Source organism: Gavialis gangeticus, unplaced genomic scaffold (assembly GCF_001723915.1).
Source record: "Gavialis gangeticus isolate Ggan-Ray unplaced genomic scaffold, GavGan_comp1, whole genome shotgun sequence".
Lineage (NCBI taxonomy): Eukaryota > Metazoa > Chordata > Crocodylia > Gavialidae > Gavialis > Gavialis gangeticus.
In genome coordinates this window covers 72,049,725-72,066,639 of record NW_017729032.1, presented here as the reverse complement: position 1 = coordinate 72,066,639, position 16,915 = coordinate 72,049,725, and the positions used below count along the sequence as shown (strand labels likewise).

Genomic DNA, 16,915 nt, shown 5'->3' with positions numbered 1-16,915 from the left:
GCTGGAGTACTGTGTCCAGTTCTGGGCGCCGCACTTCAAGAGGGATGTGGAGAACATGGAGAGGGTCCAGAGGAGGCCACTTGCATGATCAGGGGACTGCAGGGCAGGCCCTATGAGGAGAGACTACGGGACCTGAACCTGTTCAGCCTCCACAAGAGGAGACTGAAGGGGGATCTTGTGGCTGCCTACAACCTCATCAGGGGCCACCAGCAGGGACTCGGGAAAAGTCTGTTCACCAGGGCACCAGGGCCCCCCTTGGGGTCACCAGGGACAATGGCCACAAGCTGAGGGAGAGTAGGTTTAGGTTAGATATTAGAAAGAACTACTTCACTGTAAGGGTGGCCAGAGCCTGGAATAGGCTTCCCAGAGAGGTGGTGCTCTCACCTTCCCTGGAAATCTTTAAGAGGAAACTGGATAGGCACCTGGCTGGGGTCTTATGACCCCTCCCACCCCCAGTGCTCCTTCGTGCCCATGGCAGGGGGTTGGACTTGATGATCTGTCTAGGTCTCTTCCGACTCATTGATTCTATGATTTATATTGTAAATAGCAATCATATTGACTTGGAAGGACTTCTTTGAGGTGACTTTGGACTTTTTGAAAGGCTCTTGGTTGGACTTTTTGAAGGGTTCTTGGCTGGAGTCTTCTCGGGAGTCTTGGCTGCAGGTTTTTCTGGAGTCTTGTCTCCTTTCTTAGAGAAAGCGTCCAAGGAAGTTTGGACAGGTATTCTCTAGGGAAATAAGCAATGCAGCGAACTTGTTTGTTAGCATGGCATCGCATCAGATCAAGCATTGTAAAGTCGAAACTGACATCATAAAGTCAAAACAAGGGTGTCAATTTATAAACATTGTAAGTGCAAAATGTTGTAACTCGAGGACTGCCTGTAAAGTACCAAACAACAATGGCCTGGACCCTATCCTTCTGCAGGAATACCGGAAGGAGAGGGCTCAGAAGAGGAAGATACTGAAAAGAACCTCTAAGCTTTTTCCTAAAATGGGTTTTCTTGCTTGGGACAGCTTGCTGCATAGCCCTTCGGAACATGTAGCTCTTCTGTCTGTAAATTGTGCTGCTCCATAAGAGGCAAGCCTGTGCTTTTCTCTGGGTTATGCAGGATAATAGAGTGCCTTACAGAAAATCTGTGTGCTTTTCTGTTTTTACATTGCAGAAATCAGGTGCAGAAAGTCTTTTCTTCCTTGTTGTCTGCAGAACTGTCTTGTATGAACATGGTTTCTTCTAATCTCCTTCTGACACATTAAGGGGAGTGGATAGTGGGTTTTTTTTAAACAAATAACACCAAGGCTAGCTTGTAATAGGGTTACCCATGTTGGTAGTGGAAGCTTCAGCAGCCCTTTCATAGTAATGCTCATTTCATTGCTATCAGTAGCACAAGGTTTGAAGAAAAATGCTACTATGGAAAAGGCCCTATGCGGGGAGCTGTCTTAGTCCAGTGGTTCTCAACTTTTTTGTACCAGGACCTATGTGTAAACATTGACCAGTCCCAGTCCAGTACCACTCACTTCCAACTCGCTGCCCCCAGGCCCTAGCTACCCGTGAGTGGGGCAGGGGGCCTGGAGGCCCCCAAGCAGCCCCTTGCAGGCTGCAACTCTGCCAGCCTGCAAGGGAAAAGCCACCATTTTCCACATTTTTCTCCTTTAATGGAGAATCCGTTTTCAAAGTTTGTTGATCCTTTTTTAAAGTTTGTTCATGACCTTTTCATATATTCTTGCAGTCCACTTTTGGGTCATGTTCCACAGGTTTAGAAACACTGTCTTAGTCCATGGTGGAAGAGGATGGTAGTGTTGACATATTTAGCAGAGAACCTTTCTTAAAATGTCATGATTTTGAGTTGAAGAAATTGAACTAGTTAATAGCTTTAAACAATCTAATTTAAAATCCTTTCTTGGGCTGAAAAAATGAATCATGCTTTTTTTTTATGGTACATGAAAGAAACCTAAAAGGACCCTTTTCTTCAGGCAGAGTAAATGTTTGTTATATCACAAATTCAGCATTTATCTGGGCTTCCACAGAATGTGTAGTGATTTAATTATGTTAAGAGCCAAGAGAATGAAAACTGAAACAGCTGAGACCAAGAGTGATTTTAATCAGTTTCTTTTAAGATGCTTTGATTTTTTTTTTCTTTTTATCTCCTATTTAACTGTAATGACCAAGCAACATTTTGCAGTAAATAAAATCTTTGTAAAAAAGATTAAATAAGCCACCTTTCACTTGCATCTTCTGAATGTAGATTAGACAAGTCCTGAGATAATCTAAAATGTTCTTCAGGTAAAAAAACAGAGAAAATCAGATTCAATATTATTGATATTTGTAAGGAAGCACAAAAATAGTTTTTCATGTATGCAAAAATATGTTTTCATTTCAGGAAGTGGTTTTAAAAATCATGTTTAACTACTTTTAACTTCAGGTATATCTTCTGAATTTGTGTGTGTGTGGTGTTACTTTTGGAGGTTTTACATGCATAGGTAACCTGTATGAAGTTATTTGTAACCATTTTTGGAGCTGTATTGTTCATACTGAGGAGATTTGGAGGATACTGTTCATCTGTGATCATAATACAATTTTTTTTAATGTTTTTGAAAATTCACATTAGCCCTGAATTAGCTTTCAGCTCATTTTGTGTTCTAAGACCAGCACAGATGTCAACAAAATTTCTGTTGTGTTGTCAAATGCTCTTTAAGCCACTAGATGTCAGTCGGATACACCTTTACTTACTGAAGATAGCATAAACGGAAAGTTTACTTTCTAATTGTTTGCATTCAGTGATATTTCTGAAAATGTATAAATCTGTGAAATAGGCATAGTAGTTTTTTGTTAATGTAAATGTTCACTTCCAGCAATTCTTTGAGAATTGATAGATTTTCTAGAATTAAATTGATTTGGTCAATCAAACAGAATTTGTTTCTGCAAACTGTTTTTCAACTGTTCATATGATTGTAGGAATTTTTTAAAACTCCTTAGTGAAACACTGCATTTGAAGTAGTTCATAGAATACCATATCCCTTAACATTTTTAATTTAAGCTAAGGTCATGTTCCTGAGCTGTTTCAGGGCATTTCAGACAAATGAGGTTTGAAATATATAAACACTGCTCTTTAATTAAAGCACCTTAGTTGTACTGTATTCTACTGACTCGGCTAGTTATAGTTTGTGGAAGGAGGTGTTGGCTTTGAAACCTGTGCATGTTAGGGTAATCAAGGCAAGAGGTTGTAAATGCACAGCCAAAAATGTTACCAGTTAAGAGACATGTGGGTTATATCTGTGTTAATCTGGTTTAGTGCCAAAGGCAGGGCAGATTTTCACTTTGTAGACTAACTAAATCAGAGTTGTATAGTATTAGCTTTCATAAGCAGCAGGATTACTTCATCAGATTTAGTGAAGGGATGACAGGAAGCAGAGTTGCTAAGGGCCTTGTTACACATTACATTTAGGGGGTGTTTTATTTGCATCATAGCAAACATTACTACAAGGTAGAAAGTTTTTCGAGCAGTCTCATGATGATGCTTACCACAGTCTAAATAAAATATGTCCTAAACATTGGAGCTGTAAAGAATCCAGCGTGCTCAAGGGGCTTGGCCTGACAAACAACTGTTTTGTCAGTCCTAGCCTGCCCCACCACGCTGGAGTCTCCTGATCATTTTACCTCTGTGGAGCAGTTGGGTGTTAGCTCAACATGTGTTAATAATACAATTTGGAGCCACTTCATGCCAGAAAAGTCCTAACTTTGCTACACTAGAATTACATTTAGCCCATGCTTTAGTGTTTTACTGCTTGAATGCTGGATGCTTACATTTTAAGTGTAGGTAATACATCCTACGTCTAACTTGCAACAAGGGCCTAAATAGAAAGCAGTGGTTAGAATACAAAGGGTAGGGAAGGAGGGAGGGAAAAGGAGGCAAGGTCGATAGGCGAGAAAAAAATTCAGCAGTTAACCCATAGGGGTTATAAATCTAATCTAGGTAATGGGATAAGGATACATAGTTGTGATTTAGACCATACCTAACACGGTGTAGTCTTGTCTGCAATTTCCTGTTCAAGTTCATTTTTAAAGATTGTTGTCTCAGAACGCCACTCTCAGATCAGTGATGGAGTGTCCTAGGAGACTTAGTGTTCTGGCACATACTATACCTCTTTCTGGAATTGATGTCAGATCAGTTTTCATTCATTCTGGCTAGGGACTCAGGCTAGAAGCTGCAGGGCACTAGAGCAGCCCTCTCTTTCCTTCTACTGCACTGAGCTGAGTGGGGGGGATGTGGCCAGGCCTGGGCAGGACACTGATTACTAACACAGCATTTATTAGCTCATCAACAAAACAAAAGCCTTTCTCTTTAGTTCAAGGTCTTAAACAACAGTTTTCAAGGAAGGAACAGAGGGACATTACCAGCTGACCTGTTTATTAGCTGCAAAAAGCCCTAATCAGACACTGTTCTGTCTGCCTATCCCAGTGAAATTGGACGTACACACACACACACACACACACCCACACACACACACACACCCACACACACACACACACACACACACACACACCCGCATTAGCTAGCATACCACATGCCTGGGGTGGGGTCCGTGCTATGGGAGGGAGGGAGTGAAGAATCCCTGCTTCAGCACCAAGTGGGGGATGAGGCAGGGGGAAACCAGGCAGATCCTGCTGTGCGTGCAGTCTCCACTGGAGCTCTGGCTGGGGAGCAGATGGGCAGGGCCAACCCTGTTTTCTGAAGCGGACAGCCCAGCCCAGCCCAGGGCTACAAAGCATCTGCTGGGGAACTCTAGTTTAACTTAAACCAGGAAGAGGTCTGGGACAGAAGTTCCATAAACCAGTTTGACCCAAATCAGTATCAGTTAAGTCTGGTACTGCATTCAACCAGCCATTTTGAAACTGGTTTATGTGCGCTGAACTTATGTTCTGTTACAGATTTAACCCAGTTTCTGATCACTTAAACCAGCTTGTGTAATGTCTGTCCCTACCCTTTGCCAGGTAGGAATCACTCTGTCTGTCCAGTGTAGACAACAGAGGGGTACTGTATGCAGGTGATTGCATATATGAAGTTGGTGTCCAAGAGTGATGGAAAATGGTAATGCATTATTGCTGTAATTCCTGTTGCATTGTCATAGGTTAATTAACCAAATATGACAAACTAATATTTTTAATTAAAAGTTATATAACATATACATTTAAATATAAAATATTTCTACTCTGATAACAAGATTAAATGCATAGTATAGGCCAAATTGCAACAATCCTCACCAGAAGATAAATATAACTCAAGTGGCAAAATTAGTGTTTAGCAATAAAGTATAGAAAAATAATGTTAATCTAAAAAGAATGCAGCAGACGAAAAGGAAAGTCTTTTGATAAATTCTTAACTGCACATGTATGTGCGCCTAGTGCTGTTCCTAGTGTTGCCTAATCTTGTTAAAACAGGCATGACCTTAGACTGGAATTGGAAATGTTAATAATATGATTGTCTAAATATGTTCAACAGTGTCAAAATGGGAGAAGCCTGAAGGTTTTATTTCACCTTCAAATGAGAGCAGACAGGATGACATTCGTTCTAAAGCACTCACAGCAGCAGCTTCAAAGGTAGCTGAATCACATACTGAAAAGGGAGGTAAAAAACGTGAAGTACAGAAACCAAAAATAAACTTTAAGGTAAGTTTGACCTTTGAAATGCTTTATGTACTTTATTAATGTTATAGGATATTATGAATTCATCTTTCAAACAGACCACATTTATTGTAGTTAGGCTTAGCCTTATTGATTATTATAAAAGCAATTTCTTGAACAGTAATACATGTTTTAATTTATTAGTACATTAGCAGCAATGCTCCTGGATACAGAAAACAGGAGAACCTCCCCTCCAATCCAGGTGGCTTGGATGTTGCCAAAAATGTTTATGGTGTCCAGAGAAGAAGATAGGTTTCTCCATTAGATTTTCCACAGGTTGATACTGACTTCAATATAAGACTATAATTTTTAACTCTAACTCTTAAAAATATCCAAAAGCAATTAGGTTCTAAAAGATCAGGCCATTTATATGAAAAATTTACCTGTGTTTAAGCATCTATTTCAGAAGATAAGTGGTAGAGTAAAAGTAGTGTCCAAATCAGATGCCATCTTTTCTCACGTCACTTTAACTGTAAATTGTCATTATGGTCCTGAGAAGATGAAGTAGTTTCCCAAAGCCGTTTGCGGGAAAACTCTGGAGAGAGTTTTCACTGAAATGTAGAAATGGACAAATGCAGATGCTTTAGTATAGTACCCCAGACTTTTTCTGTGTATCCATTTATCTGAGCTTCTACCAAATGTTATCCATAAGAAAATGATATGGCAAAATATGATCAACTGTTTGTTGGTTTGGATTTGCTACCCCAGTCATCTTCAGCTGTGGTATATGGGTCTTTTGTGTTTCAAGTATGCAAGAGATGAATGAGTCTTGGTCTTTTTTTTCTGGATTGTGTAAGAAGCATATTAAAATTCTTCTACAATATGAAGTTTCTTTATTGTCTGTTTTCTTTGCTTTAAAAAATAACAATTATGGATAATAAGAGAGAAATAGTAGAAGTGAAATAAAGCAACATTATGTTTTTATTTAGGCGTTTTTGCTTAAGGTGGGTTTTTTCCTCCTTAGAGGAAAGGAGATAGTATTGAAGAATCAGAGGAAGAGACTCCTCCCAAAGCTAAAAAGATAAGCCCTTATGGAACGTGGCAGAATGTGAAACAAGGTGGTGAGGAGGAGGAGGAAGAGGAAGAGAAGGAGGAAGAGGAGGAGGAGGAGGAGGAGGAGGAAGAAGATGACTCTAAATCAGTTCCACGGAAAACATCCCACAGTCTTTCTAAAAAGACCAATCCCTACGGAGACTGGGAGGAAGTTGCAAAAGAGGAAGTCTCATAGTAAGTACCTGTTATCATAAGTAAGTTCAGAGTAAATTTCACAAACTGATGGTAAAATGAATTAATGTCTTCCAACTAGTCTCAAATATCATTAACCAGATTTTGAAATTAAGTTTTAAGGTACCATTTCTGGTATGCATTCAAACTGATTGTGCATTCAGCTTGGGATACTTGAAAATTTACATCTGATGCACGTATTTTTCCAAATCCAAGCAGGTCTTCAATACACAGTCATCAGATAGCTTGCAGCTTAAGTGCAAGACTGAGTCAAAACTCAGAAATACTCTATAGGTAGCTAGTAATGGAGCTTCAGATTATTCAAGTAGCTGCTATGGTTTATGAGCTTCTAGCATAATCTTTTTAGTAAATTAATTAAATAATGCACGGTGCTATAACAAAAAGGTAACTTTTATTAGCATAAGTGTGCATTTCACTGATATTGGCAAATAGAGCAGGGGAATTGAGAGGCAGGAATCTTAAGATTCTGTTTCTGACTATCAGTGGCTAGTTAACATCAGATAAGTCATCACACTCCTTTCTATCAAAAAGTTTCCCTATCTTTAAAAAGGGTTTAGTGACACTTACAGAGGTCCTGTAGCACTTTGTTAATAAGATGCTTAGATAAAAAGTGTCTGGATCATAGGACAAGTACGAAAGTTGGACCGCCATTTATTCAAAGGCATATAAAAGAGAACTGCAGTGTAAACATTAGCTGGGTTTAGTCTAATTGAATATAATCTAATTAAGGCTATTAGCCTTTCTTAACTGGTGAGCTGCCACACAAGACAGACTTGAGTAGTTAAAGTCCATTTGCATGGCTATTATCTACACTCCTTTGTCTTTTTTCAAGAGCTCCTGTGATGCAAGAACTCTTTATCTTAATGGCAGCCTTAGCAAATACTGATCAGTATATGTATCCTTTGTGGCTCATTGGCTAACAATGGACATACCTCTGTTTTTTTCAGAAGAACCAGAAACCTTTGCTAACAGTGAATCTCTTGCAACATGCTAGAGTGATGAGTTTTGATTACAGGAAGGACACAGTCATAACTTTTTTTATTGACTAATAAATTTGCCTCTTAGCAAATTTTTTAAGTTTAACCTACAAAAATAATTGTTTAATATTTATACTGACAGCCTGCTCACCGCATTGGCTTAGCCCCAGCAGAAACATAGCTATAGACAGCTTAACAGTCAAATTCATTTTTGAGTTGTTAAAGGAACTTTAAAAAAAACAACTCCCAGCTGTAAAACTAGTGTTGAATGAAATGTATATATTTGATTGGTCATGTATTGTCATTGCCTACTTTCTCTGTCGTGTGGTAGAAAATACAAAACCTCAGAATCCCAATTCATTAGGGTGGCAAAGGTTAGTAGTTAGCAGGAACAAAATGTTCAGATCCCCTCAATCCTCCCTTCCTTAGCAATTCTCAACCCAATTAGCAGATTCAAGCAATACTTTTTCAGAGGTGCTTTTCAACTCAGTTTAGACAGAACTCATGGAATAAAATATTTAATTACGTTCTTTAAAAAAAAAAAATAAAAGACTGATTTCATTACTTATTCTTTTGATGTGTGTAGTGAAAGGCAAGGATTTCTTTTGGCAGCATCTTTTAATGGACCAGCTTCATAGCTGGGATAGAGTTAGACAAGCTTTTGAATGCAAGTGACCTGAAGAAAAATATTTTACATTCAAAAGCTTGTGTAACTCTATCCCAACTATGCAGTTGGTCCAATAAAAGATATCACCCTAAGAAAACCTTGCCTCTCACATAGTTCTTGGACCATCGTGGTTGTAACATTGCTCTAACATTACCATATGTAAACAGTATCATGTGCACTGCATGGTAGAAATGATGTACCAAATAAATTATTTTCTTTGCCTCAGGGAACTTGCTGTTGCACCGCAAGAGCTGGAATTGTGCAGAACAATATGATAGAGAAATGCTGTAGTGCTTGATTATTGCAGTGTTTCTTGGGTAATAGGTATAAGACTCACTACCAAACCAGGCTTACGATTTGCAGCTTGAGGTGACGTCAGTGGCAGAGATAGCTGCTTGGCTCCTTGAGTTCAACTCTTCTGGCCCATTGGCTAAACTTACTAAGCACATGCCAAGTATGGTGTTTTTACGTCCCATTCCTACAAACTGTTAAACATACACTTAACTTTATGCCTGAGTAGCTACACAAATACTGACTTTTATAGGATTACTTGCATGAGTAAAATTTTGAATGTGATTGATTGTTTTCACTGGGGGTTGTGTTTGTTATGTTTTATGTCCAATGTGCCAGCTTAACTAGGGGAGGTAAAATATTAACTTTTTCTCCATATTTACCACATTCACATAATTACAAAGATGAGCAAGTAGACCTTGTCCGGCTCATATGTTTTCAATACAATTTGCAAAGCTGTTTTGAAAATAAAGTTCAGACCCTGTTGTCTGCATTCCACATTGCTGGTCTTGATCTTGTCAAGTAACTTTTCTTTATTTTTAACTCTGCTTCTAGTGAAAAAGTGGACCTAGAACTTCCTAGTATGGATAGTGACCGTCTACCTCCTCCAGTGCTAGAAGTTCCAGAGGACGCAAAAGTGATATTTAAAGAAAAAATAGTCACTTCCCTTGGAGACCTGTCAGAAGGGATATCAACCTTCAGAAAGAGAAGATTTGAAAATGGAAAATCTAGAAACTTAAGACAAAGGACAAGTGACCAGTAATACTTTAACAAATCATTTTAGTTGTTTAAAGTAAAGAGAGTCAGCGTAAATATTTTAACAACCTTTTTTAAAGAAAATGTTAGTTAGGAATTAAGAATTTATAGTTATTGAAATGTGTTGGCTGTGAATTGTAATGTTTGTTTTATTTTGATTTCAATGTGATTACATTTTGTTTTCTGAATGGAAGTTTATGTTGTATTAGTCATGCAATATGTTATATACATTTATTTTTTATTTCAACTATATGATCTGAATTCAGTTTGCTTAATGTCTCTTATTTTAGAATTTTTTTGTATAATTTGACTCCCTTCTTAGCTGAATAGAAATATAGCAATGTACAACTTGGACAAATTTGGTATAGAATTTGTATGTGTACACAAAAAGTGAATAAACAACAACGAGCTACCACCAGTGCTTTAGGCCAGTGGTTTTCAAACTGAAGTACACATACCCTCAGGACTGTAAGTACTCTGCTAAGGGGTACATGTCTAAATTTGAATAATGGCAGTGGAGCTTCCAATTGACCAGTGCATGGTGAATAACGGCATTGCTGTGCATTGTCATCAGTATTGACATTGATCTTAAGGAATGAATATGCAATATTTTGCAGGTGAAGGGGTGTGCAGCCAAAAGTTTGAAAACCACGGCATAGAATCAAGCTCTAACATTGCATATGCAGAGTAGCCTTTCAGCTAATGAGTAGAAGATACTGTGCCTCTGTGCTTTGATTTAATGGTTGTTAAACTGCACATAATGATCATTCATTCATTGCAAGCAGTCTGAGATTTTCCAAAGTCAAGTTTAGAGGATTTAGTCATGCATATAACTAGTCCTTTCAAGAAAGAGTTTCAAAGTTTTTGAAAAATCTTAACCATAGTGTTTTACTTTGAGCTCCTGGAATGTATTACAATATATATATGATAAATATATTACAAGTGTACAGAAGATTCAGACCTTGTCCTCATTAATGAGTTTGTCACAATACCAGTACTGGAAACATCTTTAGTTGCAGACCTTTTTCTTTAATATCCTCTCCATCATGTTTTTATAATATAGTTGTCTCTCCTTGAATTTTCATCTATTTACATGTTTAATTTCTTTTCTCCATTCCTTGTTTTCTTTGTAAGCCAGGACTGGTGTTACTCTGACTACATAAATGTGTCTTGTTGGTAGAACCATGCTCCAATACCCAGCACTATTTAAGTAGCTGTTGCTTGTTTAAAGTGTTTAGATGAGTGCACTATGTAGGTGCAGACAGTGCCAAGTCACTGATTGCGAGAGAAAAAAAAAAGTGCCCAAGTGTGGTCTAAAAGCAACAATAGTTAACTAATCATAACAGCTGAAGGGGAAGAAACCAAGTGCACAGTTGGTGCAAGTGCACAACAAGTGCAAGAATTTTGGAACAGGAAATTAGAAGAATAGTAAACATAGCTGGCGGCAGGACTCTTACAGAGCTCTTTAGGTACCCATCTGCCAGAAGTCCGCGATTTAAATGATTAAACATTTTAAGGTTAGTGTCCTAAAATTCACAATTAGAGTTCATTTTTCAAATGATGAAATTGTTTAGTGTCAGTGAAAATCTGTAGGCTGAAAAAGGAGATGGTGGTACACAATGCTTTCATAACTTTTGGCTCTGACATAAATCTAATGATCGACTAGTGTCTTCCACTGTAATGTAGAGTCCCCACTTCTAACTTTTGTTCTAACAAAGTTATTCTGTGCCCAAATACAGTGCGAGATACTTCCTAAGTGCCAGTCCTGTGGAAGTTTTGAACTAAGTAAGGAGAGCAGAACTAGAACTGACCCATAGTACAGCAGAGATTTAATTCTTTTTTGCAGTTCTGTGGCATCTTTTGGAGGTACAGAAAGAAATTAAGTGAATGGTTCTCAGCCATTTTAGACTCAAGGTGTGCGCTCTTAGTTTTGACTCATTCTTTGACTACAGAAAAATAATAAAGCAATTTTGTTGCAGAGAACTGAGACCACAATGGGCCAGAATATTTTTAACACCATGGATTCCTATTTGAAATCTCTGCGTTTATCTTATGAATCATGTTTGCATACCTCACCGCGCTAACTTTGTGAGGTACCCCACAGCACCCTTAAAAGTTGCCTCAAATCACCCTGGGTGAGAATCCTTGAATTAAGTAATCAAGTACTTAGTCAACTGTGTTATTTACATTGCATTAGCAGGACAAGAATGAAATGTTTCTTCCAGTATATGTGTTCTGGGAGAAATGTCAAGGGACTCCTTAATTTCCATCCAGAGACCATCATTTAGAGGTCCCACTTTTCAGTATGTTCACTGAATTCCTCCTTAGTCATAGGAAAAAGTAATAGTTATCTTCGTTCAACACTGCAATAATCAGTAGACTGTGCAGTAAAGAGCATGCGGAAACAGGACTGGAAAGGACCTCCCCGAATGGCCAAGTCCAGTCTATATCACATTCATAAATGTATTGGGTTAGGGTTTTTTGCTCCCCATTGCTCCACTTGTGAGACCGCTCCAGTTCCCCAGTAACCTAATAGACAAGATCTTCTTTGACTTGCCAGTACAAACTTATTCATGGCCATTTCATATCCAGTTATTCTTATGTTTACATTTTCAGTAACCTAAATAGCTCTTCTCCCTCCCTGCTGTTTACCCCTGATGTGTTTATAGGCAGAAGTCATATACTCCCTCAACACCTTCATATGATAAGATCTCCATTCCTCTAACAATCCTAGTAGTCCTTCTCTGCACCTGGTTCATTTGAAATTATCCTTTTTGAAGGTGAGATTTTTACCAGTACCTTTTACAAGAGTAATAATACTTCCTTGTCCTGGAAATACCTCCAGTAATACAGCCTACAGTTCCACTTGCCTCTTTTGGGGCTTCACTGTATTGGCAGCTAAGTCATTTTGTGATCAAATAGTACACCCAGGTCCTTCTCTTCCTCAGCTATTTCTCAGTGATGAGTTCCCAGATTATAGTATAAATTCTTGTTAGTAGGTCCCCATCTTGTCCTACTGAATTACATCCCATTTCTCTATACTCAGTCCTCAAGGTTAACCAGTTTCTATACCAGCCCTATTCTGTAATGACTGCATTCTCCACCATATTCATCCTTATTGTACCAGGGTAATTAATGTAAATGTTTAACAAGATTGCTTCCAAGACTGATCCTTGAGGAAGTCCACTGTTAAACTCCCACCAGCTAATACTTTTACTTTCATCACTACCTGTTACAATCTCCCCTTTAGTCAATTCCTTTCCCACTTTCTAATTCCTGTACCAAACTCCCCCATTTCCCATCTCAACTACTAATTTCTAATAATAACTAATAATTGGTACAGTGTATCAAATACTTTACTGAAGCCCCTGCACACAGGATTTGCAGTATTTTCTTTGTCTAGAAAATCTGTTGCTTTATCAAAAAAAAACTATCAGCGTGGTCTGGCACAGTCTACCTCATTGCATTTCATCCTGGTTTCCATTTACCTCCTTGTACTATATTTAATTATTTTTCCCTTCAAAATTCATTTTAAAGCTTTGCAAACCATCAAGGTCCAGATAATAGGCTTGAAGTTACCTGAATCATTCTTTTTTCTCTCCTGCTTTTTAAATGTAAATACTCTATTTGTTATTCTCTGATCCTTGTCCTGATTTGATGCATGTATTAAAAACACTTGCTCTAAGGTTTGAACTACTACTTTTAGAATTTTGTAATGGAGAGTGTCCAGATTCATATTCCTCTCCCTGTCATGAGTACATTAAGCTCTTTGACTTCAGCTTCTACTTCAGTTGTGCTAATTTCCATGTCAAATTTCTGATTCCCATTAGTAATCCTGCCTTTGCTCCTTTGTTAATCAGTACCTTTACTGAAAACTGAAGCAAATGATTCATTTAGGTTTTTGGACCATGCTTTACTGAGTAACGCTCTACTTCTTTCCTTGTTCTCTCTCTTTTACTTAAAGTTAGCAGGGGGAGGAGGTTTTGCTGTTAGTTTTAATATCCTTGTCAAGGTCTAACTTAGCTTAACTTCTGACAATTTTGCTTTATCCTTATACACTCTGATGCAGCTTTATTTGTTTGATCATTCCTTATAGACTTTCTTCTTAATCCTCTTTTCTTTTTTGAGGTAGTTATTTATCTGGTTAGGTCTGGAGCCTGTTAAGGAGATAAGCTTTCTGGAACTTGTTTCTTTGAGGAGCTGCCATATAAGGTTATCAGAAACCAAAGGCCTTTGTAATATGTTGGGTTTAACAAATAAACTAAAAGCAGCATTACCCTCTTATAACGGGAAAAAGGATTAGATGTTTTCTATTCACCATGATTCATTATGGCTGCTTTCACGAGGTACAGTTCTGTGATTGACTCTAAAACCTATGTTCCTCTTATAAAATACATCTGTTTTGAATTCTGCCCCATACTAAAAAATATTTAAATTATTATCAGCATTTTGTAGTATAACCTGGGCTGTTTATAAAGTTGGTTCATATTTAAATATTGTAGCTGTTAGACCACATGAGCATTTTTCTTTCTTTTGTACCTATGCTAAATATTTCTTTTCTTATATAGAAGGGTTACCTTATATAAGAAATACCATGAGCTAGGATCCTAAGGTGATGCACTACAGGTGGTAATAGCATATCCTACTGATATGGTAGGACAGTGGGGGCCAACCTTTGTGGCAGGTGTGCTACAAATTAGTTTTAACACCTTCCCCAAATGTCACTCTGATCTGCTTCCCCTGCCCAATCTGCTGCTCTGCTTTCTGCTCCCCTTTGCTCCTTGTCTGATCTATTCTGCTTTTTGCTTCCTTCCCTGTGCTCCCTGCCTGAATTGCTGCTTTGCTTCCTGCTGTTGTACTGCATATTTCCCTCTCTGATCTGTGTGCCATGCACAAAAGCTACCCTCTGTGCTGCTTGTGGCAATTGTGCTGCCGGTTGGCCACCCCTGTATTGGAGCATGTTCTCTGCATTGATAAAGAAATCCCTTTCTCTGTTCTTTCTTTAGTAAGTTTAATGCTGTTGACTCACCAGAAAATCCCCATGTGCAAAATAGTTAATCTCTGCATATTTTAATTCTTCTTTAAATTGAACTTAATCAACAAGTTATAACTTGTTGAGCAAAGTAGTATTGGGTTATTGTTTGGTCAGCAAACCATGAACATTTATTTCTGATCTGTTTTCTCATCGCCCAGTATGTTTTGCATTCCATTATATTATTTGTCTGCCTATACTGTAAGCTGCTAGAGCTCCTTATTGTAAGCACCTTGAAGGCAACCATGTCATAGGTTTTGTACAGTATCATAGACAGTATCACCATTAGCAAAGATTGTAGGAGAGACAAAGACATGGTATGGTCTGGCAGATACTATCATGGGACTTGGTGTCTGCTTTTGATTTCCTCTATGACCCTGGGCTAGTTACTCCACTACATGTATTCCCCCTTTTATCTGCAATGTCTGTTTAGATCAGGGGTCAGCAACATAAGACCCACAGGCCAAATGCAGCCTATGGAGTAACTCTATCTAGCCCTCAAAGCTAGGGCTTCTGCAACATTTTTTGTGTGGGGAAGAGAAGTGGCAGCTGAGTTGACAGGGCCTGCTTACCTTGGACTGAGGTGGATTATTTCAACTCGCCACTCCTTAAACATAGATTCTTTGTCTAGGTAGTGAGAGTTCAGCTCTGTAAAACACAACAATTATTTGTACAACAGGGTCCGATCTTGGTTGCAGCCTCTAGAGGTTAATGTGATACCAGCCCTAGATCTGAAGAAACATTTGAAAGTTTTGGCATTTGAAAGCCAAGCTTTCCTGATCTGGAGGACTATTTGATTTTGATCCATTGTAGAGAGAAATTTGTGCTGCAAACCAATATCCAAATTGTAATACTCAGATTTAGTGCTGGGGGTCAGGCCTTTCTGGGGTCATGATATAGGCTTGAATTCAATATACTTTTGTGAACATCTCTAAAAAACATCACTAATCCCAGGAGCATTCAAGTTGTCTTTTCTAATGCATGTTTGGATGTTTCATAGCTTTCTAAGGCAGGGAATAAAAAATATATACATTGTTGTTCAAATCAATTTTTCTTCCTTTCTCAGTTAACCACCAACTTTTTGTTACCGTTACTCATATCATTCAGATCATCAGCATCACCCTTGAACTGCCTTTTTAAATCTACATATTACCAACTGTGCCACCTTGCCAGTGTACAACTTTACCTCAACTGTGCAGAGATCTTCCTTGATATCCTTTCATTGACTGTTATCATTCCCAGCTCTCCAGATACCAGCATATGCTGCAGGCAGGTGCCACTTCTCCCTCGTGGACAGAAGCTCAACTTCACCCATTCTCAAACATTGCTTAATAGTTTCAGAATTGATTTCAAATACTTTTTGATTCAATTTATCTTTTTCTTCTTTGTTGGTGCAGAAGCTGCCATCTTAGTAGCTCCTGCCATCTACAATTGCCTTTCTGTGTTTGTCTCATCAGCATCTACCTCTTGATTCCTCTGCCTGATGATTAGCTTTTGAATTGTATATTCTTCTCTGTGATTATTGAAACTCTGTAAAGCATTTTTGGGATATAGTCTAAAAACCTTGCTATACAAAAATAAAGCACTAATGCATTGTAAATAAAGTAAATTGTCTCCATAAATCTGATCTGTCAGGTGTAGTCATCATTTGCAGTTTTCAGAAAAAAAATGTTGTCAGGCAAGTTTATCAGTATGGTAAATGTAGAAATACTGGTATTCTGTATATTGATGTTACATATTCTGGCAAAAATTATACATTCTATTTTATTAGTGAAAGTCTGTTTGCAATAAAAACTAATGATACAGTGAGGAAGAATGGAGCAGTCAGAAATTATTTATTTGCGAAGTTAAACAGTCATTTTTATTTCAACAGTTTCTTTCAAATACAGAACAATGTCAGCTACTGAAGGGAAATTTATATGAAAGTGCTGAATACAGCCTAAGAGGTAAACCAGCTGCAATTCTCTTACTCATGTAGTTCAACATTTTTATAGCTACCAAGGAGATTTAGACACATGTGTTCCGTTTAAAGGTTAGTCTAATTGTAAATATGAACTAAAAGCCTTGTTTATTATAAAAATTCTTTTCTGTTCTGGGTTTGTTTTGATACTTGTGTTTATCATTATAGTGTTAAAGCACCTTGGAAAATTAGGGTTGCAAGGGACCTCAGGAGGTCATCTAGTCCAGCCTCCTGCTCAAAGCAGGACCACCCACAACTAGATCATCAAGGATGTAAAGTCCACCACCTCTCTGGGTAACCTGTTCCGG

General features: G+C 38.1%; 1 protein-coding gene across 5 annotated transcripts in view; it reads left to right on the top strand.

The window, feature by feature from the left end:
• The window catches only part of WBP4 (WW domain binding protein 4), a 67,916-nt gene that overhangs the window by 35,429 nt on the left and 15,572 nt on the right, over window positions 1-16,915 (top strand). For 3 of the 5 annotated variants that reach the window (XM_019524131.1, XM_019524128.1, XM_019524130.1), the window contains exons 8-11: window positions 5,498-5,664; window positions 6,644-6,906; window positions 9,415-13,743; window positions 16,521-16,593. In XM_019524131.1, the coding sequence (XP_019379676.1) occupies window positions 5,498-5,664; window positions 6,644-6,906; window positions 9,415-9,622 (638 nt within the window). In that variant the 3' untranslated portion in view covers window positions 9,623-13,743; window positions 16,521-16,593. The remainder of the gene's footprint in view (window positions 1-5,497; window positions 5,665-6,643; window positions 6,907-9,414; window positions 13,744-16,520; window positions 16,594-16,915) is intronic. The other 2 variants (XM_019524132.1, XM_019524129.1) reach the window with 2 other exon arrangements.